Source organism: Podarcis muralis, chromosome 10 (assembly GCF_964188315.1).
Source record: "Podarcis muralis chromosome 10, rPodMur119.hap1.1, whole genome shotgun sequence".
In the NCBI taxonomy this organism is placed as follows: domain Eukaryota; kingdom Metazoa; phylum Chordata; class Lepidosauria; order Squamata; family Lacertidae; genus Podarcis; species Podarcis muralis.
In genome coordinates this window covers 23,098,427-23,122,745 of record NC_135664.1, presented here as the reverse complement: position 1 = coordinate 23,122,745, position 24,319 = coordinate 23,098,427, and the positions used below count along the sequence as shown (strand labels likewise).

Sequence of the window (24,319 nt, the reverse complement as noted above, 5' to 3'; positions counted from 1 at the left end):
AAGAATCCAGAATGCGGCAGCTAGATTGGTGACTGGGAGTGGCTGCCGAGACCATATAACACCGGTCCTGAAAGACCGACCATTGGCTCCCAGTATGTTTCCGAACACAATTCAAAGTGTTGGTGCTGTCCTTTAAAGTCCTAAACAGCCTCGGCCCAGTATACCTGAAGAAACGTCTCCACCCCAATCCTTCAGCCCGGACACTGAGGTCCAGCGCCGAGGGCCTTCTGGCAGTTCCCTCACTGTGAGAATGAGGTTACGGAACCAGGCAGAGGGCCTTCTCAGTGGTTGCACCCACCCTGTGGAACGCCCTTCCATCTGATGTCCCAAACCTGGATCTTTCCATCCAGGGGGTTCTCCTTTTTATATTTTATTTTTTCCTTGTCAACGACATAAAATTCTTAGTGCTCTATTCTGATAATCCACTTCTTGTATAGCTTATCTTAAAATGTAGGGTGCAAGTTTGTGTATATTGGACCAAAAGTAAAGCCCGCAAAGCAAACACAAAGTACAGCTTTTTTGATATAATTTATTCTTTATTGATTTTGGAAAGGATAGATATAACCTGAACACCAATAGATTTAAGAGTTTATCTATTTTGGAGTAGAAAATGGAACAGGAGATGTCAAGATTCAATCTGGTAATAAATTTATAAGGATTTCATTCATTCATTTCAAAACTGAGCAGATTTATCTATTACAAAGCTGAGTACTTGGCATGTTCACCGATCAGTGTTACTCAGAGCGCTAGTATTTACACTAGAAGGGAGGATTATAAATGTTCAGTAAATAAACAAATGGAGAACTCTTCCCATTTCACTTGCTGACTTGTGCCGCCTCAGCCCCAGTACGTACCTTTCTGCTCCCAATCTTGTGTTGCTCTTTCTGTCCATATCTGTGAACCCCAGCCCCTCTGCAGCCTAACACTATTAGTGTGTGTCATTTTCTCTAAAACAAATAAAACCATATAGGGGAAACAGAGAGTTGTACAGCTAGGAAGCCACTGCCTCCATAAATTTCCTCCAATTTGCAATGAAAGAAGACTGGGGCTGAAAGACAAATGCAAAGTGTTCATGTTTATAGTCTAAGCAGTGGTGTCCAAACTTTTTTCAAAGAGGGCCAGATTTGATGAAGTGAAGGGCCATGAGGGCCAACCAAAGGACCGACCAAAGTTAACCTTTTTTTAAGATTGGAGTTGTGGAATTTTTTTTATGATTTTACCCCAAAGAGGTTTGGTTTTTTTTAGGATTTTACCCTACCCCAGGAAATAAACTGCCACAGGGGCCAGATTAAACCGACTGGCCCCCAAAAGAACTTTGGACATGCCTGGTCTAAGTTATATGTGAATACACAATGTTACTGATTGTTTTACTGGTACATCATGATGGAATGTAGACCAGGTGCCTTGTAATTTCTATGGGTTTTGGCCCATTAGCGCACTTATCAGCATCTTAACACTTCTTTGAAATTCCTCTCTTCATTTCTGAATTTTATTATTATATTTTTTTCCAAAGGAAATTATATGAACCATCTTTAGGATGGTAAAGCTGCAAAGTTTACCTTCGCTGAGGCCCTAAAACAGCTTTCTTGCAAAGCAGTGACCATATTTCCTGTGGGAGTGACCAAAGGTGCTGTGCACAAGCTGCAATATTTGCCCTTCCCATTTAAAACAATGGGGAATGGGAAAGCAAATAACAGAAATGGAAAGGACAAGCAACCTGTGATTTCCTTGAATTTTCGTATGCATTAAAATGAGCAGAACAAACCAGAGGGAACTCTTTCTGAGGGAAATACACCTGCCATTACTATTTTATCTTTGCCATAGAAGTCATTAACTCTCAAAAAGGCAGTGACCGTAACCTTATCTGAAGGAGTGTGCATGCACACGAAAGCTTATACCCAGAACAAACTAAGATGGTCTCTAAGGTGTTACTGGACAATTTTATAATTTTATTTATTTATTTCGACTGCATCAGACCAACACGGCTGCCTACCTGAATCTTAGCCTCACAAGTTCCTCTCCTGACATTATGTTACAGTGCTACCTCGGGTTACATACGCTTCAGGTTACATACGCTTCAGGTTACAGACTCCGCTAACCCAGAAATATTGCTTCAGGTTAAGAACTTCGCTTCAGGATGAGAACAGAAATTGTGCTCCGGTGGCGCGGCAGCAGCAGGAGGCCCCATTAGCTAAAGTGGTGTTTTAGGTCAAGAACAGTTTCAGGTTAAGTACGGACCTCTGGAACAAATTAAGTACTTAATCCGAGGTACCACTGTACTTACTGAGATCTGTTTTACACGTTACGTGGCAGCAATTTGTGTTTGTCAGTGGGTGAACTCAAGACAACCAAGTAGCGTTAAGCCAGTGATCAATCTCCACACGAGTTTTAAATTTTAAGGTGTTTAAATGCATCCTTTCAACTCTTTTACAATTGGATGCAGGCCTTGGAGGGTGCTAAGAAGAGGTAATATATAGTGAACGTTGAGGCTATTTCTTGTGCAAGACTACTCTTGCTATCACTTCCTCTCTGTCTTCACCAGCCACTTCATACGTTTATGCAACGGATGGCTTTGGGCTCTGCGTGTGCAGAGAAAAATATAGGGGAGCTACTAAATCTAAAGAACTGCTGGATTTTGTGTTTTCAGAAATGAGGTACCAGTCATGTGACTCTCCATCCCAGTACCCCTGGGTATAACCTGAAACCTATGTGAGCCTAGTCAAGGCAGAGGTGGGGAACCTCAGGCCTGGGGGCTGGATGCAGCCCTATTTCGCCCGCCAAACTATCCCTGTCCCTTACTGACCCTGTTTTGCACTCCAGATATTTTTGCATGGTTGGAATATCTGCCTGAGCTCTGCTCATGCCTCTTGCTTGTTTGGATGAAGGATCCAGAAGGATGCATGACGTGTTATGTAGAACGTTTCATCGCTCTGCCAACTTTTCCCTCTGGCCCTGCCCATCACTGGCAAATGACTCTCGGAAGCCTCCCCATAACAGAATATGGCCCCAAGCTGAAAATAGTTCCCTACCTGAGGCTAATCTGCTATATACTGCTCTCATAACGCATGAGAATGCAGACTTTGGGACTTTAACACTGAACCAGGATCTCCGCCCCCTTCCCGCACCCCATTTTGCTTAACCCTCAGAGTTATGGAGAACTGGAAAATCTGCAAACCCTCCAAGTGTCCCTATTTTCCAAGGACAGTCCTGGATTTACAGAAGCTGCCCCAGTTTTTTATTTGATCCGGAAATATCTTGCTTTTCCTTAAAGGTAAAGGGACCCCAGACCGTTAGGTCCAGTCATGGACGACTCTGGGGTTGTGGCGCTCATCTCGCTTTACTGGCCGAGGGAGCTAGCGTTTGTCCGCAGACAGCTGCCTGGTCACATGGCCAGCATGACTAAGCCGCTTCTGGCGAACCAAAGCAGCGCACAGAAACGCTGTTTACCTTCCCACCGGAGCGGTACCTATTTATCTACTTGCACTTTGACATGCTTTTGAACTGCTAGGTGGGCAGGAGCTGGGACCAAGCAACGGGAGCTCACCCCGTCACGAGGATTTGAACCGCCAACCTTCTGATCAGCAAGCCCTAGGCTCAGTGGTTTAGACCACAGCGCTACCCGCACCCCCCTTGCTTTTCCTTAGGATGTCCCTATTTTATTATCATCAGAAAAATGTTGGGGGGGGGGGAGTATGTTTATGCGACCCGCAAGCCAAGGAGAGAAGTACCTATACAACCTGAAGACATCTGAAGGCAGCCCTGAATAGGGAAGGTTTTTTTTTTTAAGTATTTAATGTTTTATTATGTTTTTATCCTATGCTGGAAGCTGCTCAGAGTGGCTGGGGAACTTCAGTCAGATGGGCAGGGTATAAATAAAATACTACTACTTCTACTATTACTGGGACGCGGGTGGCGCTGCGGGTAAAAGCCTCAGCGCCTAGGGCTTGCTGATCGAAAGGTCGGCGGTTCGAATCCCCGCGGTGGGGTGCGCTCCTGTTGTTCGGTCCCAGCGCCTGCCAACCTAGCAGTTCGAAAGCACATCAAAGTGCAAGTAGATAAATAGGGACCGCTTACTAGCGGGAAGGTAAACAGCGTTTCCGTGTGCGGCTCTGGCTCGCCAGAGCAGCAATGTCACGCTGGCCACGTGACCCGGAAGTGTCTCTGGACAATGCTGGCCCTCGGCCTCTTGAGTGAGATGGGCGCACAACCCTAGAGTCTGTCAAGACTGGCCCGTACGGGCAGGGGTACCTTTACCTTTTTACTACTATTACTACTAATAATGATTGCATAAACTCCAACATTTCTCCAATGAAAATAGGAACGTCATAAAGAAAAGTGGGGCATTCTGGGATCAAATTGGAATCAGGGATGGCTTCTGTAAATCCGGGTCCGTCCCTGGAAAATAGGGGAAATTGGAGGGTCTGTAACTGAATAAAGGTAAAGGGACCCCTGACCATTAGGTCCAGTTGTGGCCGACTCTGGGGTTGCGGTGCTCATCTCGCTTTATTGGCTGAGGGAGCTGGCGTACAGCTTCCGGGTCATGTGGCCAGCATGACTAAGCCGCTTCTGGCGAACCAAAGCAGCGCACAGAAACGCTGTTTACCTTCCCACCGGAGCGGTACCTATTTATCTACTTGCACTTTGACATGCTTTTGAACTGCTAGGTGGGCAGGAGCTGGGACCAAGCAACGGGAGCTCACCCCGTCACGAGGATTTGAACCGCCAACCTTCTGATCAGCAAGCCCTAGGCTCAGTGGTTTAGACCACAGCGCTACCCGCACCCCCCTTGCTTTTCCTTAGGATGTCCCTATTTTATTATCATCAGAAAAATGTTGGGGGGGGGGGAGTATGTTTATGCGACCCGCAAGCCAAGGAGAGAAGTACCTATACAACCTGAAGACATCTGAAGGCAGCCCTGAATAGGGAAGGTTTTTTTTTTTAAGTATTTAATGTTTTATTATGTTTTTATCCTATGCTGGAAGCTGCTCAGAGTGGCTGGGGAACTTCAGTCAGATGGGCAGGGTATAAATAAAATACTACTACTTCTACTATTACTGGGACGCGGGTGGCGCTGCGGGTAAAAGCCTCAGCGCCTAGGGCTTGCTGATCGAAAGGTCGGCGGTTCGAATCCCCGCGGTGGGGTGCGCTCCTGTTGTTCGGTCCCAGCGCCTGCCAACCTAGCAGTTCGAAAGCACATCAAAGTGCAAGTAGATAAATAGGGACCGCTTACTAGCGGGAAGGTAAACAGCGTTTCCGTGTGCGGCTCTGGCTCGCCAGAGCAGCAATGTCACGCTGGCCACGTGACCCGGAAGTGTCTCTGGACAATGCTGGCCCTCGGCCTCTTGAGTGAGATGGGCGCACAACCCTAGAGTCTGTCAAGACTGGCCCGTACGGGCAGGGGTACCTTTACCTTTTTACTACTATTACTACTAATAATGATTGCATAAACTCCAACATTTCTCCAATGAAAATAGGAACGTCATAAAGAAAAGTGGGGCATTCTGGGATCAAATTGGAATCAGGGATGGCTTCTGTAAATCCGGGTCCGTCCCTGGAAAATAGGGGAAATTGGAGGGTCTGTAACTGAATAAAGGTAAAGGGACCCCTGACCATTAGGTCCAGTTGTGGCCGACTCTGGGGTTGCGGTGCTCATCTCGCTTTATTGGCTGAGGGAGCTGGCGTACAGCTTCCGGGTCATGTGGCCAGCATGACTAAGCCACTTCTGGCGAACCAGAGCAGTGCACGGAAACACCGTTTACCTTCCCTCCGGAGCACTACCTATTTATCTACTTGCACTTTGATGTGCTTTCAAACTGCTAGGTTGGCAGGAGCAGGGACCGAGCAACGGGCAAGTCCTAGGCTCTGTGGTTTAAACCACAACGCCACCCGCGTCCCTGTAACTGAATAGGGCTCCCTATTTTCATTGGGGAAATGTTGAACACACCCTCAAAGTATGCCTATTTTCCAGTGACGTCTCTGATTTAGAGAAGTCATCCTGGTTTCTGATTTGACCCCAGAATGTCCCACTTTTCCTTAGGACATCCCTATTTTCATGGGAGCAATGTTGGAGGGTATGGAGTTCTTTAACCCCGGGAGCCTTTTGAAGGCAATCTTGTACAGTATAAGTAAGTCCCCGTCCCCCCCTTAAGCTCACTATTTTGAGACATTTTGCTTGGCCCACTAAAGGCTAGTTGTGTTTAAAAACCCCCCACCACGGCTTCCCCCTACCCCCTCCATCCCGCGACTTAGGAGTCAACCCACCTTGGTCGCGTGTTGTGGTGCCTGCTGTGTGTTTGTTTACAACTTTAATTGGCGGCTTCCCCGGCCAGGAGACGCCTGCATGGAAACGGGGCGCGAGGGGGCGGAGGAGGTGGAGCAGGGCGGCGGAGGCGGGGGGGGGGGGAACGGGACGGGGGACGGAGAGAGAGAGAGACACGTTACTTCTTCGGGAGACATGAATCATCCCAGAAATAACACCGCGCGAGGTCGTGGCAGCAGAGAGCAAGGCCGGCGCTGGAGCGGCTGGGCGCGTTTGCTCGGTCTCTCTCTCTCCCCCTCGCGCGCCCTGTCTGCGAAAAGATGGCTGAAGCTGCTGGCGGCGGCGGCGGCGCCGGCTTTCTGGAGCAGCTCAAGTCGTGCGTCGTCTGGTCGTGGACGTATCTGTGGTCGCTGTGGTTCTTCCTCATGCTCTTCCTCGTCTACGTCCTGAGGGTGCCTCTGAAGATCAACGACAACTTGAGCACAGGTAGCGAGCGGCGACGCGCTTTTTGCAAAAAGCAACCTTCCCCCCCCCCCAAAAAAAAACCTTGCAACTTTGCTCAGGGGGAAAAAAACAAGGGCGCGCGCCACGGCTGGGCGGGAAAAGGCGAAGGGGAAAGAAGGCGTCGTGCTGCAAACTTTTCCTGCCTCTCCCGTTGCTCTCCCCCACCTCCCCTCCCCTCAGACTGGAAAACAGTAACAGCTGCGACACCCTTTCCTCATATTTCTTCACATAGGCATGCTTGGTTTTGGGGGAGGGTTGTGGTTGAGGGTCCGCCTGCTGCCCCCTTCCCCCCAGTTTCCAAACCCACCCCCTTTTTCCAGTCTGATGCGCCCGCCCCCCTTCTTGCAACCGGGCGCTTTGAGGGCGGGTCGAGGACAAGGGACGTTTTTAGGGGAGTTTTAATTTCCATGCTCGCCATACCCGTCTTTCCTCCTCAGCCCCACTAATAAATGGTGGGAAGGGGGAAAGGAAGAAAGACGTTCAGTTGGAAGAAGCAGCGATGCCTTCCTGCTCCTCGTCAGGACTTGAGGTGAGGGGAACCTCACACGCAGAAGGCGGGAATAATTTGGGCAAAGGCATCTCCGCCCTCTTTCTCAATGGAAGATGCACGTTATAATGAGGCATCTCCTGGGTCCCAGCTGTGAGGAGGTGCTGGCAGACCACCTTCAAAAGAAGAAGAAGAAATAAACATGGTATTTGCTGGGTCAGAATAGAAGGCTGGTCATCTATGGCTTCCCTCTGAAGACTCATGAGCGGAACGGGAAGGTGTGATGGTGAGATCCTGAACTCTCCTCTTCAGAAGTACCTGCAAGGTGTACTGCCTTGCAGTTGTCGATAGGGCCACAGATTCCCCACCCCTGATGGCTCTATGTTGCTGCACCACAACTCTTCATTGCCCTTGGCTGTGGGTTAAGCTGACAGTGAAATGAAAATGAAATGGCTGGGGCTAATGGCAGCTGGAGTCCCGCAACATCAGAGGCACTTCAGGTTCCCCATCTGCGCCCTGTGGATTTTGCCTGTCCTTTCTGAACACAGTTCTAGCCTAAAGGTCATAATTGTGAATTTGATCACTTTCCACCTCACCTGCTGTTTTGTTGCTTGGTTGGCCCAGTGGTAGAGAGGCCCCTTCAGAGCTTTTGACAGTTTGTTTGGGATTTTAACACTCTGAATGATCTGGTGTCATTCACAAACTTGAGTCTTTCCGTAATTCATCCCAACTTCAAATAATGTATGACTGTTAAATTGCTCCAGTGCGGATTCACTCTTTGCTTTTTCCTTCTTTGGGAAATCTTTTCATTTTTCTTTCTTTCTGCTTTCCTCTTTTTAGCCAATATTTGTTGTTTCATTACTTATTTTCTAGGTTAATTTATATGCTGCTGTCAGAACAGTTACCAATCCATTATTGCAATTGGGCTTCTTCCCACATAACCACTAAGTTTTCAGAAGAGCATTTGAAGAGAGATTTAGATTATTATTATTTTGAAATTCCAAATATATTGTATTTTTTCCATCTGCATGTTTATTGATTCAATTTTAAAAGATTGATTTAGCAAAAAATCCTTCTGCAGAAGCCACACTGGCTTTACCTCAGCAAGGCTTGTTCTTCTGTATGCTTGATAAATCTAGCCTTAATAATGTTTTCCACCAATTTAACTAGGAAAGGCTATTAGAAATCAGTGTTAAGTTTCCCCCCTCATCTGCTAACAAGTCGGATACTACTTTGTGTCTCAGGGAGAAGCTAGAGAATCTACTTTGCCATTTCAGGTTGTTAGCACAAGTGGCAATAAGAAATTAGCATGTTTGCATTTCCCAAATTCTTCAATTCAAATATAATACCAATAATATTTGCGGGTGAAGGTAATTTGTAGGGGCGAATCAGTGGGTAAGAAGTAGGTTGCTAAACTGTAGCTTCGGACAGAATTATGGCTCCCCACAAACCAAGAATTGAAGCTTCTAAGCTCCATTCTAATGTCCCGTGGAAAGAGAGGACAGAATGCAGAGGTTTTGAGGCTGCTCATATTTGTTGTAATGGCAAAGAATGTTTGCTGTTGGTATAGCCACTGTTTATATACGTGGCTTGTTGCATACTGTACTGGCCTTGCTGCTTCCCCTTTTGGAGTGTTCACATTTCAAACTGATGTTGTTGGCCAACCATCAAAAGTTATGCAAGGTAGGAGAGAATTGTAAATGTTTTGGGAGGCACATTCAAACGGAATGGGCCTAGAGATTTGCAGAAAGGTTCAGCTTCTTTTGCCTGTTATAAATAAGTACTTTAATTGGAGGAGGGGCACATTTGTGTTTGAAGAAACAACGTGGGTGCATGTATTATGTAAAATAGCTGTGGATGCTAATTTTGTATTATGCTTTATGATGTCGTCTTGAGTATTTTTCATGAAATATGGATTTATACTTGTAAGCTTTTGTATACAGAGTTGGGAATGCTGAATGTAATGCTTTGTAGCTCAAGGAAAAATGCAACTAATCAATCCATAGTTCCTACAGCGATTCCCCTGTATTCAGCTATACAGCTGCAAAATTTTAACTGTGTTTTAAGTGCAATATACAATGCGACACTAGATGCCGATAGTGATCCTTATGGAAAATTCAATGTATTTCTAAAAACATTTTTTTAAAGCATTTTCAGAACGTTTTTCATATGTGTGTAGATTCCATTGGGGGAGAATTTGAGGAACTGCTTTAAAATGGGTTTATCTAAGATTTTTTTTATTAGATTATTCTGAAATTTGTGAAGGGCTCACCAGGTAGGTCCTCCGTTGGGTGTAGTGCAACAGCATTGGAGGGTCTAGCCCCTGATTTATAATATTGGGTGACTGTTTGGGCCTCCTCTCTTAGCTATGCAAGCACTATAACACTAACCACTAGTGTTGGGCTTTGGTTTTCAACAACAGCTGTGATTAGGTTTTGTTAGCTACTTGATTGCAGGCCAATCAGGCCCAGTTCTCACCAAGATGATTTATGAAGCAACATATCCGCCATGTAAGTCCCTGATTTGCACTATGAAGCTTTCATTCAGAGACAGATGTGCCATGTAGTGAAAATTACACCTTAGTTGCATCCATTTTATAAAGAGGACAACTATATCCTTTTCAGCAATTAGTAAAGGTAAAGGACCCCTGGCAGTTAAGTCCAGTTGCAGATGACTCTGGGGTTGTGGCGCTCATCTTGCTTTATTGGTCGAGGGAGCCGGCGTACAGCTTCCGGGTCATGTGGCCAGCATGACTAAGCCGCTTCTGGCGAACCAGAGCAGCGCACGGAAACGCCATTTACCTTCCCGCCAGAGCGGTACCTATTTATCTACTTGCACTTTTTGGTGTGCTTTTGAACTGCTAGGTTGGCAGGAGCTGGGACCGAGCAACAGGAGCTCACCCTGTTGAGGGGATTCGAACCACCGACCTTCTGATCGGCAAGTCCTAGGCTCTGTGGTTTAACCCACAGTCATCATCAAATGGGATCAAGAAGTTCTATTGCCAGTTTCCTCCATGTACTTCCCTTACTTTCAGTTTTTTTAAATCAGAGGTCAATTTTTACCAGTCTGGAAACTGTATTGCCCAGCTGAGCTATATCTATAGTATCCTGTAGAAATAGGCCTCAGATAAGTGATGGTAAGAAGAGGAGCCTTAAATTTATAACTTATCGTAAATTTCCGTAATGCAAATATGATAATAAAATAGAAATTACACAATGTATGATGCAGAATAAGCTTTGGAGTATTATAACTATTGCCAGCAAGGAAAGGAAAAACAGCACAGTCATTGTGTCAGGCAAGAAACTAAAATAAGCACCCGAGATGAATGTGTTCTTGCCTTAGTCCAAAATAACCCCGCGTATGTTCTTAGCCTTGATAATCTGCTATGAGGTACATATTTTTTATTTTTTTTAAAAAATCTGTTTAAATTCATCTTGGCCTTTTAAAACCCTATATTTTTTATCCTGGCCTTTTATTCAGTCTCATGTCTTCTTTTGTTTACATGTAGTTAGAAATTAACAGAGCAATCCTAACTCTTAATCCGCACAGCTGGCGGGGTTTAAGGTTCTGCAATGGTATCCCTCTGCTGAGTTTTGTGTGAACGTAGTTGTCCCACTGGCTATCGTTGCAGTCAACAAAACTGCTGCTGCTGGCATAAGAACCTGAAATGTGTTTGAGAGTGCAGGCAGAACAAACCTATTTATGGATCCAGTTGCTCCAACGCCAGTCAATAACCTTTAGCCCCTGTGCTGTGCCAGCCTGGAGCTGTTACTCACAACCTCCCACACTTACCTGGGAGTAAACCCGACTGAATTCTTTGAATTTAATAGGACATACTTCAGAGTAGATACGTTTGGGTTTGTACTGTAAGAATGCGAAATTACTGGCCACAGTTCAGCGCAGGATCCGCTAGAAATCAACAAGCTAAAGCCCAATTGCGTTTGTGTTGGATTGTGGCCTTCCCTTCTTAAAGTCTATTAAAAATTTAAGGATGCAATTAGTCTTGCAGCAGAAAGGTTGTGAGAACCCAGACAAAGAGGCTCCTGAGAAGCTTTTGTTTCACAGGAAAGCTGATAAATCTAAAATGTGACTTCCCAAAAATAACCATGTTGGTTTCAGTTGGTTTTGTTGCTTCCCTTGCCCCCCCAAGACAATAGCACCTCCTTTCTCTCTTTTATGACTGTAAGTGAGATTGCATTCTGTGTTGTAGAATAACGAAGCTGCTTTTATTCAACATTTGTTTAGTGCAGGGGTAGGCAACCTAAAGGGACGCGGGTGGCGCTGTGGGTAAAAGCCTCAGCGCCTAGGGCTTGCCGATCGAAAGGTCGGCGGTTCGAATCCCCGCGGCGGGGTGCGCTCCCGCTGCTCGGTCCCAGCGCCTGCCAACCTAGCAGTTCGAAAGCACCCTCGGGTGCAAGTAGATAAATAGGGACCGCTTACTGGCGGGAAGGTAAACGGCGTTTCCGTGTGCTGCGCTGGCTTGCCAGATGCAGCTTTGTCACGCTGGCCACGTGACCCCGAAGTGTCTCCGGACAGCGCTGGCCCCTGGCCTCTTAAGTGAGATGGGCGCACAACCCCAGAGTCTGGCAAGACTGGCCCGTACGGGCAGGGGTACCTTTACCTTTACCTTAGGCAACCTAAGGCCTGTGGGCCGGATGCGGCCCAGTCGCCTTCTCAATCCAGCCCACAGACTGTCCGGGAATCAGCGTGTTTTTACATGGGTAGAATGTGTCCTTTTATTTAAAATGCATCTCTGGGTTATTTGTGGGGGTTGCCTGGTGTTTTTACATGAGTAGAATGTGTGTTTTTATTTAAAAAGCATCTCTGGGTTATTTGTGGGGCATAGGAATTCATTCATTCTAACCCGCCTCCCCCCCCCAAAAAAAATAGTCCGGCCCACCACATGGTCTGAGGGACAGTGAACCAGCCCACGGCTGAAAAAGGTTGCTGACCCCTGGTTTAGTGCTAATGCAGTAGGTGCTGACCAGGAAAACAATGCAACGAAACAGACCGGTCACCTACATTAAGCAAGAAGGTGAATAGGAAATGGTTAGCCAGTAGGGGGAAAAATGGAGAAAATGTCAGATTGTGGTGGAAAACATTGCTGTGGGAGTTTCTTCATGCATCTTTGTATTCATGTATGCAGCAGAATTGAGATTCCGACACCTGAGCTACTGCAGAATAAAATGACATTGAATAGCAGGTGCCTTGTAATAAAGTACCCATGAAAACAAACAAACAAAACAAAAACAAGGAACTGGAGATATGAAAGTAGAGATACAAGAATTCAAAAAAGCGGAGAGGACCAAGAATTCTGACTGCATACCCACAATACATTTAAAGCACCTCCAAAAAAAATAATGGAGGTGACATCAGTTTTAGCCCGAAATACAGAAGGTAGGTAGGTAGCTCCTAGATATTTCCCCCCTGAAGAAATACTTCCATGCATCACCCCCGCCCCTTTGTCTGGTCCAGAAATAGGAAACCTGATGAAGTGTTTGGATCTTGAGGACAGGGAGAATTTATATTATTTAAATTTATAGGCTGCCTCTTAGAGCAAATCTATCTTACAAGGCTGCTTACTTAAAACAACCATAAAGTACAGTCTCACATTTCAATAAAAACAACTGGCAGCCTAAAACAATTCGCAGGCCAGTAACACGTCATTATAATTAACTGAAACAACATGAGCAGTTTCAGACTAACACCATATAATTCCTTTACAGAGACGTAACCTGAACTAAGTGGAGTTTTAAGGCCTGTTTAAAAGTCTGTACCAGTGGGGTACATATGCATATCACAATAATACTCTCTGGCGATTGTGCATAGGATTGTTGACTTGAGTGTATTTAAGTATACACTATACAACAGGGTAATAAGGAAAAACCTGATTGTTTATAAGTTATCATAATCAATACATTCATGTTCAAAACTTTCTGGAAATGAGCTTAGCTGCAAACCAGCCTCTTATGTTCTCTTGCTGTCTTTTGTAATGCAATTTAAGAAGAAGAAGAGGAGTTTCGATTTGATATCCCACTTTATCACTCCCCTTCAGGAGTCTCAAAGCGGCTAACATTCTCCTTTCCCTTCCTCCCCCACAACAAATACTCTGTGAGGTGAGTGAGGCTGAGAGACTTCAGAGAAGTGTGACTGGTCCAAGGTCACCCAGCAGCTGCATGTGGAAGAGCAGGGAATCAAACCTGGTTCACCAGATTACGAGTCCATCGCTCTTAACCACGACACCACACTGGCTCTCAGTGTCTATTTATTTGATGAACGTTTAAGGCACCCTGTGGTATAAAACAGCCAGTTTCAATCTCCAGCATCTTCAGTTAGGGCTAGGAGAGTCTGAGTCTGAAATCCTGGACAACCACTGCAAGGCAGTGTAGATGAACGGCACTGTGCTAGATGGACAGTCGGTAGAGCTTGATGAAAGGCAGTTCCTATGTTACTAGCTTTTTGAATTATGTGATTATTTTCTTCCGGACATTTTTTTATTTTTTTTTATTTTTTTTTTTTTTTTGCATTAAGAGGTTCTGAATGCATTCTGCTTCCCATAAATAAAACACAATCTCTGTTATGTTTCATGCTGAAGGCTAAAAAGATGTTTATAAATAACACATCGGTCTAAGCTAAGGCCTTTCAGTTTGGCTTGATTGCAGAAGCTTTCAAGGTGAAATCAAGCTCTGCTGCATTTATGTCATAATATTACTGTGATAATCCTAAAAATGAGAGATTTACAGCATATTTTAATGCTGCTCCAAACTCCTGCTACAATACCTGCCCCCCATCTCACCTTCTCAGTTTTTTCAAATTCTTCCTCACGACTCCCAAATCCTTTCTTGACTGTTATAAAACTCCAGTTTTGCCATGTCCATGTTTTCTGCTGCCAGTTAACCCAAACTTCTCTTTTGTCAAATGCAGTCCTCTCCCTTTGTCGTTCACCAAGTAACACCATAAATAAGTCGTGTCGGAAAGTTAATTCCAGAAAGTGAAATCTTGGTGCTTTCAAAATACTATGTCTTTGTGTTGGTCATGGGTTTTAGGCTGAAGATTCAAAAATGCCTAAAGGCTGCATCTTTAGCACCATATCTGTAAATCTTGTGTGCAGGGCCTGAGATTGCCTCTTAGGTGCTATTTGGATGTGAATGTGTAACAATAAAAGCAGCAGTTTTCCTCAGTATAACCGAGTATAAGCCATTGTTGTTGTTTAGTCGTTTAGTTCTGACCGACTCTTCGTGACCCCATGGACCAGAGCATGCCAGGCACTCCTGTCTTCCACTGCCGCCCGCAGCTTGGTCAAACTCATGCTGGTAGCTTCAAGAACATTGTCCAACCATCTCGTCCTCTGTCGTCCCCTTCTTCTTGTGCCCTCAATCTTCCCCAACATCAGGGTCTTTTCCAGGGAGTCTTCTCTTCTCATGAGGTGGCCAAAGTATTGGAGCCTCAGCTTCAAGATCTGTCCTTCCAGTGAGCACTCGGGACTGATTTCCTTAAGAATGGATAGGTTTGATCTTCTTGCAGTCCATGAGACTCTAAAGAGTCTCCTCCAGCATCATAATTATGGACCTTTGTTGGCAAGGTGATGTCTCTGCTTTTAATAAGCCATTAGTATAAGCTAATCTGCCTCCACTACTGGAAAAGTTTCACCTGTGCACCCGGGCTTGTTATTTTTCAGGTTTTACCAGTGCCTCTCAGGGGTGGGGAAGAGGAGAATGGTTATTGTGGGATTCGTTCCTTATTCATCTGTTTGGAAAGCCCTGGCTCTTGCGGTCAGGACAGGGACAGCAGGATGGGGGAAGACAAACAAATATGTAGGAAAATTCTGTGTATAGGAATGTCAACATCCCTTTCATTCTCTGCTATCTTCTCTTTGTCAGACTGAATGTGTGGTTAGGTTATTCTGTCTGCTTTCTACTGCATGTCTTGGCTGTTGGAACCATCAGAGATTCATCTGACCTCTGTTGGATTAAGGAGAGGAATTCCTTTTTTTCCTAGCCAAACATACTGGCTGTGTTGCTTTTTCCAGATTCCATAAGTTAGGTATCCATCATCTCATTACATTACTATTTATTTAGATTCATTTCTTGCCATCTCTTGGGCTTCATTTCATTTTCATAGCAAACCCTGTGGAGTCAGTTGTTTTCGGGAAAGAGGAAAGGAGCACTCATAATTTCATAATTATTTAAATAAGTAATATACTTACTGGTTTTATTTTTTACCAGTAATATGCTTACTGGTTTAGGGAAATTAGCCACATGGCTTCTCAAAATGGAGTTTGCTAGAACAAAGCTAAGCACACAAGTTACAAGTTTTATGCTCCATAGATCTCATGGGTTCCCATGAAAGGATCATTACAGGGCAGTCAGAAATTTTACTCCACACTGTGTGGTACTATGCAGCATTGCTATGTAGGCTGAAACAGTACGTTTTTTCAAGGTGTTTTAACTATCACTTTGGTATAGCTCAACTGCTTCAGTTTATGAGCATCACTATCTTTCACAAGTTATGATTTTTCCAGTTTCAATACACCTCATGGCAGATGGTGTGAGACAACAGTCCTTAGATGTTGAGCCATTGTGGTCTGCTACTAGATGCCAGGTATGATCTGAAGATACATGAGGCAACTTACTACATTGCAGAAGATGAACAGATCTAGGTGTGGTTAGTGACTAGACAGGAGACATCTGTATGCCATGCCTTGGGCTCCAGGAAGGAAGAAGAGTGGACGATAAATGTAGGAAATAAATTAAATAAAATAGATGTTACCCTGTGTTTCCATTGGGCCGGCTGCTAGCAGCACACAGCAATGGTTTTGTATACAAGTAAAGCATAATTGTTTGTTTTTTCTTTTATACTGTTGTGTCAGATTCAGGGTGGATTTGATTTAAATCACGATTAAATCACTAGTCAGTAAGACTTGATTTAGATCTCTCCCCCCCCCCCCCCCGGAAAAACTCATTCTTTCTGGTATAATCTTAATATTTACAATCAGATGAAGGTTTCATTTTTGGAATAATAAATTTTCAGAGTAGTTTTTACAGTTATATAAAAAATTGCTGATTTGGTTATACTATTAGAAATACATTGACAGATAATTATGAAATTACTGTGATGTTTAATAAGTTAACTGTTTATATTTGGAAAAGTTTTCTGCTGTACTTTATTGGAAGGAGAAAAATAATCATTTCCTTAACAACAATTTAAACAATTTATTTAACTGAAACAATAACATTATAGCATATGTATCCATGTTTGTTAACTGATGTGGTTAAACGATTTTTTGTAAAAACAACAACCTTAGACTGAATTTTAGCACACCTAAAAAAATTAAAACAAATCTTTATTTCCTGATGAATAGCCTTTGGACTATAATGTAACTTAAATAGAAAACTATCTTTAGAAAGATTTTCCCTCCAAAAGCATTTTATTTTAAAAATCCAATTTAATTTTTTTTAAAAATCTGATTTAAAGGGGGGGGGGAATCCAATTTAAATAAAAAAAATTATCCACCCTGGTCAGGTTATTATGTTGTAACTGAAATATTGTTTTCTGCTTCTGTGTTGGTGTATGTGCAAACCTGGTGTTATGTTCTGAGTTGAATAGGATCCAAACTGCAGCAGTCTGATTGGTCCTAGAAAAATAGGATCCAAAAGGCAGCAGTATGATTGGTTGGCAGGAACTACCCAATCATGCTCCAGATAGAAGTGAATCCACAACCTGATTGGCTTACAGTAGAATTCCGGAATTAGCCAATCATGTGCAGCCCATTGTGTAAATAATGTATATAAAGCAGATACTTTGAGGGGACTTTCATTCATTCCTCCTCACCACTATGAGCTGAATAAAGAACATGAAATCACTTTGCGACTCTGAGTATATTTCACCTGGCCTTTTAAAACTAATAAGCAAAATACTGAAAGGGTTTGAAGGTAGAGGATTCTCAACCTGTTAAATGCATTCCATATAATTTAGAATTTTTTAAATCTTGCAAATGCTTTTGCCATCTGTAAAGTTCGTCCGTGCTAAGTTTTGCACTCCTTATGTTTCTCTCAATATACAGTCACTGTTTACTGACTGAAATTTTAAACTCATCAGTGTTGTTTGAATTTAGAGGAGTAGCATGGGAATTTGATTTAAGAACAGCTACAAGCCCATTGTTTTTAACACTTACTCATATGTTTGGATTACATTTTAGGAGATCCATTTTATTATTTCCGTTATGAGAGGGGATGGATAAGAAATGTCATAGTAATGAGAGAGGAATGGCCAAGCCTTATACCAAACACTAGAGGTCAGCCTTTAAACACTATAAAATGCTATAAAATTCAACTTCACTGACCTCTGGAGCTCAGGAAAGGTAATTGACAGTGAAGGATTATGGGAGATGTAGTACAAAAATTGGTAGGGCATTTGTGTTTGAAGTAGAAAGTGAGGGGGAAATCAAAGGAAGCAGACATTTTCCTTTTAATTATCATAGTAGCTTAAATGGGGATCCCAGACAACTGTTTATCAGGCAGTGACCAGCCTATTGCCTGCTTCATTTTAAGACTGCAATAGTCTCATGTACCCACGGGCTATGCCATTCCATCTGGTCATAATCCTACAGAATACAGATATTGATGGTATAACTAAGCACTATAGTGACATTTCTCAATAAGGGAATGTCCAGACAGAAAATGTGGCAGGGGCAGGGAGAAGGATACCTGATATTCTAACTGTCTACCAGGCCTGGACAGAGCTTATCTGAGGGCACAGGATGGGAGTCTTGTTAGGGAAAAAAAAGCAGCCGGTCCCTGGCAGGACCCCCTGGCCAGTTTAGCCCTCTGAGACCTGGGGAAAGTGTAAGTCCAGTATACCTGAAGGAGCGTCTCCACCCCCATCATGGACACTGAGGTCCAGCGCCGAGGGCCTTCTGGTGGTTCCCTCACTGCGAGAAGCCAAGTTACAGGGAACCAGGCAGAGGGCCTTCTCGGTAGTGGCACCCGCCCTGTGGAATACCTTCCCACCCGATGTCAAAGGAAAAAACAACTACTAGACTTTTAGGAGACATCTGAAGGCAGCCCTGTTTAGGGAAGCTTTTAATATCTGAAGGACTATCGTATTTTAATATTTTATTGGAAGCCGCCCAGAGTGGCTGGGAAAACCCAGCCAGATGGGTGGGGTATAAATTATTTATTGTTGTTGTTGTTGTTGTTGTTATTGTTATTACCTGGATGCTCCTGGCCTGCTGGCAACACTCAGCAGCCACAAGCATTGCCGGTTAGATCAGTTGGTTAAAGCGCTGTGCTGATGACACCAAGGTAATAATCCCTGTATGGGGGCATATTCCTGCATTGCAGTGGGCTGGACTAGATGATCCCTGGAGTCCCTCCCAGCTCTATGATTCTAAGACATACTGAGAAGTGTCACTGTCTGTGCTGATTTGTTATTCCAGATGTCTCTTAGTAGCATCAATACGGCTGGCATGGTCCAAGTCAGGAATTACCAACAGAATAGTTTACAAAATTGCACACATCTTTAACTTCTTTCTGGTGCAGACTGCTTTTTATACTTTCTGTTTGATGTTAAATCATTCAATCAGTGGTGTTGGACTGGTCCTAAATCTAATTGGGATTAATAAATTTGGATATTTGGAGTTGATGGGCATGTCAGGATCTTTGAAATAGGCATAGCTAGATTTATGTTTTTATTTAGGCTCTTGAAGATGCTGCCATTCTTTTCCGAAAGATTGCATGTAACTTCTGGGGGAAGAGTTTTCATAACTGCTGACAGCTGCATACTCCCTCACGCTGTGTTCTGGTAATACTGCATTGCATTACTCCATTAGCGCAAACTACCAAAAACCACTTGGTATTTGTTTTGTTCTTCATTCTTTGGATGAGTAAGAGTGTCAGTTTTGCGGTGACAGCTTACACGACAAAGGTTTGTAGTGCAAAATACTTGCTCGTGGGTTTGTAGGTTATTGGTAGTGATGTAAATGGGACGCTAAAGAACAGTGGTCCAAAGAACACATCCTAATAGGTGGACTTCTAAAAAAAAAAATACAGTTTATGGGGCAATTCTAGTTTATTTGGAAAACGTACTCTCTGATGTGGAAGCATTTACAGCCCAAACATACAAAGACTGGTTGGACTGATTAATTAGTAAACAAAAGGCACTTTGCAGACTGTTCCTATTCTGTTACTTGTTCCCAGGATGAGTCTGCCTGGCACTGAGAACTGCTTGGGAGGCTCAGCCTCAGAAGCTCTATTATCAATCAGTAATTAGTTTCCCTGTGACCATCAGCCAGGGATGATGGGAGTTGTATCTCAACAACAAACGGAGATCCAAAGAAGGCTATGAGAAGTGGTGGACACTGAAGGCTGGTTATGCATTAAATGATTGTTTGAGGTATGAATGCCTGGAAATCTTTGGACTCAGTTTGTTCCTAGTACCTTTCAGCCTTATATGCATTTTGTGTAAGGAAAGATAATAGAAGTACTTTAACATGGTTGGCAATGCACTGAACAGCAATCTTTCAGTAGCCTACAGGAGGCCTACGTTTTGCATTATATTGTATTCTGGTTCCTAATAATTCCAATGTAGGCATTTTAACACAGCCTGCAACACAATGTGATCTGCCACAGGTGTAACAGCATCCACGTCCTACGTTAAATTCAGCAACTGAGAAGACATGAAGTAAGATTAGGTAATTTTTATTGGGCCAGTGGGCTGCCCATGAAAATTATTATCATTGGGTTGTATCCAACTAATGTTCTCTGTTTGCACAACAGAACTTTCCCTCCTTTGCTCTCCACGTGCCTCCTAAATCTGGGCTGGCGTTCCCCCAATGCTCCAGAGCAGATATGGGGAGGGTGCAGTACAAAAAACAGCTGAATATAAGTGTTAGAACAATACAAAATGAACATTTAAGGCAGAGAGAGAACTTTTTATCCCACTGGATTAAATTTGTGACTTGGAGTTAGAAAAACAGAATCGACAATGAATTGCCTATTTTAAATGAGCCTAGTAATTTTAATTTAGCCTAGTAATTGATAGATGTTTCTAACAGCCTATTAATAACCTAGCGACTTACATCGCTATCAGTAGTGGCTGCATTACTGCAAGAATAATATTGTTATTAAACTTCACCGTCTTTTTAGGTGTCATTTCTTTATGGCTGAAATGATCAACATTTCAAATCAGTTTTGATTGTATGGGGGAGGAAAGCCAAAGCAAAGGCAAAAATATGTTTTGTTGGATTCATCTCATAGTTTCTGAGTCACTCTTCCTGTAGAAGAATTGATGAGTGGCGGAAAGGATGACTAAGCAAGCCCATTGGTTTTGGAAATGGATTGTGCTGCATTCCCAGCCATTAAGTTTAAAAATGTATGCGCAGTGAAAAGTGCAAGGCATGTTTAATTCCAGTCTAACTCTGGAGGGAGGAAAGCTGCCACTTTAAACAGTTCTGAAAAGAGTTCCTAGGCAAAGAAAGGGAAAGGCTCAGAGATGTGAAGTCCATAGTCTGTTGTGCTTGAGTCCTTTGCAAAATACTGTACTTAACATGTGCAATGGCGACATTTAACTTAACTCTATCAGTATGTTGCAAAGTTAATGAGAAGTTGTTGGGTTGTTGTTGTTGTCTTTTTTTTTGCATGAATTAAACCAGTTTTATGATCCTGGGGAAGATGGGGGGGGGGGAGTCCTGTTGCACAAGCGTAAATCCTTGCACTGAGGGGAGAATGCAAGGCATTCAGCCAACATAACTGGTGCAGGATTGCTGTAATATGTTCTGACTCTTTGGCCCCGCAAGCATTCTTAATGCTGCTTTCTGTGCCAGTTCAAATTTCCAGGTTGGCTTCAAAGGCAGCATCCTGGCACAGAGCATGTAAGAAAATCAGATAGGTTTCCATGAAGGTAATGATGACTTGCTCCTAAGAATTAAACTATATAAGGGAAATGAAAGGTGTTTGTTTAACCAACTTATAGTGCTGTTAAGCTTACCCATAAGTCTTTTGTAGGTCTGGTATTTTTCACAGCTTTGACAAGATGCCCATCTGGTTTACTGTTGGGTATGGGAAGCTAACTCTGCCATGTCAGGGTTACTGTGCTAAGAGATGGATATTCGCCTTCAGGTTTCTAGGAGACAAACGATCCCAGGATTGGTGATTGAGTCCAGAGATAAGGATCAATATATGTTGCAAAACCTGTTCAGAATACACACATGGTGGTACTATTTTTGCTGAAGTTTCTTGGCTCTGTGGAAGCTCTGTGAGCAAACAGTACTGAATCTTCTTTGAATTAACAGCTGCCATGGACTGCCCAGGTAAAGATACCATTTTATAATACTTAGATTAACAATTTGCTGGATATATTATTAAAGCGCATATCCAAGACTTAATTTCAGAACAGAAGTGGAATTGATAACAATCAATAATCAGCCATTCCCTTCCCATGGCTTCTGCTTTCTGCTGATTTGAAATGTGTGTGTTTCATATGTCTTAGTAGTGAAGTCCTAGCTAATCTGTTGACCAAGGGACGCGGGTGGCGCTGTGGGTTAAACCACAGAGCCTAGGATTTGCCAATCAGAAGGTCGGTGGTTCGAATCCCCGTGACGGGGTGAGCTCCCGTTGTTCGGTCCCAGCTCCTGCCAACCTAGCAGTTCGAAAGCACGTCAAAGTGCAAGTAGATAAATAGGTACCGCTCCGGTGGGAAGGTAAACGGTGTTTCCGTGCGCTGCTCTGGTTCACCAGAAGTGGCTTAGTCATGCTGGCCACATGACCCGGAAGCTGTACGCTGGCTCCCTCGGCCAATAAAGCAAGATGAGCGCCGCAACCCCAGAGTCAGCCACGACTGGACCTAATGGTCAGGGGTCCCTTTACCTAATCTGTTGACCTTTTGCTATTTGGGAAACTTCCGTTAGGAATCTGAGCTGCACTGAACATTATCCACGAAGAACGTAAGTTGTGCATGCCGCCTAGCTCCCCTGCAGAGGATCAGCTTGGAGAGACAGTGAATGATATTTCTTTCATTTACACAGAGACTAATACAAGTGCAATGTAAAGAAGTATTGCAGTGCAACATTGCAAGGTTGGTCTGGAGGCATTTTTGTCCACCATTTAGAATGTTATCGTGACCATGAGGAATGTATTCAGAAATCCAGTTTGGGTTAGGGGATCTGATGCTGCTGAGATACGTTGGAAAATTTTGTGGTGTGGCAGTGAAAGAGATGGCAGACTGTAATGGAACCTGCTAAGTTCAATTAAAACGTTTCTAGAAACTTTCAGTGGAATGCAGGACTGGCGATACAATCATATACATGTCTACTCAGAAGTGAGCACCATTTACTTTAATGGGACTTATTCCAGATAAGTGTGCATAGACTCAAGACTAAATCTGACCTAAGCATAGACCTAGAAGAAAGGCAGAGAAAAGTGTTTGAAAAATTTGGGTTTCTGAATGCAGAGGGAGGAACAGAGTAGCAGGGGAATTTAGATAAGAAGTTTCTGGGAGACCTTTTCCTGCACTAACATCTGATTGACTCTTCAGAAGCAGTTGATCTGAAGCACTTGTCTGTTGGAAAGAATGTGACTAGATCAAAAAGACCAGCTGGCCACTTTTCAGATCTTAACTTTCATTTCTCCTTTATCTTGAAGGGAGATCCCTCACTCCTTCCTTTTAGACCCTCCTGAAAAGCACTATTCATTCACATTACAATTCTGCAGATTAGTGAGATGAAAGGAATATATTTTGAAGTCCTAAATTGCAGGGTTTCATTAACAAACTTCATAACACCTACCTGTACTTATATTCCTGTCTTCTGGGAGACCTGACTCCTAAATGACACGAAAAGTTGCACATGCAGTGGAACTTAGCTTATTTACAAAGTGGTGAAAGTTCCTAGATTGTTGGATGGATTGGTGAGAGCCATGTGACTGAACTGGAGCAACCATCTTAAACCTCCTCACATGCTGAGATTCTCACAGGTAGATGAGGACAGGGTGTTGGTGGTGAACAATAGATTAGTGAAATATACTCAGAGTCGCAAAGTGATTTCATGCTCTTTATTCAGCTCATAGTGGTGAGGAGGAATGAATGAAAGTCCCCTCAAAGTATCTGCTTTATATACATTATTTACACAATGGGCTGCACATGATTGGCTAATTCCGGAATTCTACTGTAAGCCAATCAGGTTGTGGATTCACTTCTATCTGGAGCATGATTGGGTAGTTCCTGCCAACCAATCATACTGCTGCATTGTTCTAGGACCAATCAGACTGCTGCATTCTGAATCCTATTGTTCTAGGACCAATCAGACTGCTGCCTTTTGGATCCTATTCAACTCAGTACATAACAATTACCTATTTCCTCCCAAGGTAAGAGGAAGTGACATAACTAAGCTTGGCAGGACAGCTTACTCTATGGCATTAACCTCTTCATGCATTAATTAGACATATGGATGTTGGTTATATGAGGCTGATGATCCTGCAACATATACAAGCTCAGCCTGCACACTCACTACATCAGGGGTCAGCAACCTTTTTCAGCCGTGGGCCATTACACCGTCCCTCAGACCATGTGGTGGGCCGGACTATATTTTGAAGGGGAAAAAAGAAACGAATTCCTATGCCCCACAAATAACCCAGAGATGCATTTTAAATAAAAACACACATTCTGCTCATGTAAAAACACGCTGATTCCTGTGTTTTGAGAAGGCGATTGGGCCGCATCCGGCCCCTGGGCCTTAGGTTGCCTACCCCTGCACTACATGCTCAACAAGGATGAAAGGAATTATCACACTGCTGACAATTCAGGCTGAAGCTGGAGTCACAGTTCTGTTGCTCTCTTCCCTCCTCCTTCTGCAGCAAATCCAAAAGAACATCTTGCTGGATTCTAGATCTCCATTGCGTTCCTTCCCATTTCCAGTTCACCTGGCTGCTTAAAGCACGGGTGCTGCTGCTGCTGCTCCTCTGAGGCAGGAGTACTTAAAAGTACTTAAAAGTAAAAAACGAAGAGGGATGAAAGACAGTGCTTGTCTTAATTACCATAGCGTTTCCCATTGCTCAGTTTGTCTTACAAAATGCTGT

The 24,319-nt window shown here is 43.7% G+C and overlaps 1 protein-coding gene across 5 annotated transcripts in view; it reads left to right on the top strand.

Moving 5' to 3' along the window:
- The first annotated feature begins 6,401 nt into the window (after positions 1-6,401).
- Positions 6,402-24,319, top strand: part of ST7 (suppression of tumorigenicity 7) — a 97,434-nt gene continuing 79,516 nt past the window's right edge. For 2 of the 5 annotated variants that reach the window (XM_077935869.1, XM_077935868.1), the window contains exon 1: positions 6,402-6,745. In XM_077935869.1, the coding sequence (XP_077791995.1) occupies positions 6,580-6,745 (166 nt within the window). In that variant the 5' untranslated portion in view covers positions 6,402-6,579. Of the gene's footprint in view, positions 6,746-7,257; positions 7,537-24,319 lie in introns of those variants that run through there. The other 3 variants (XM_028747770.2, XM_028747769.2, XM_077935870.1) reach the window with 2 other exon arrangements.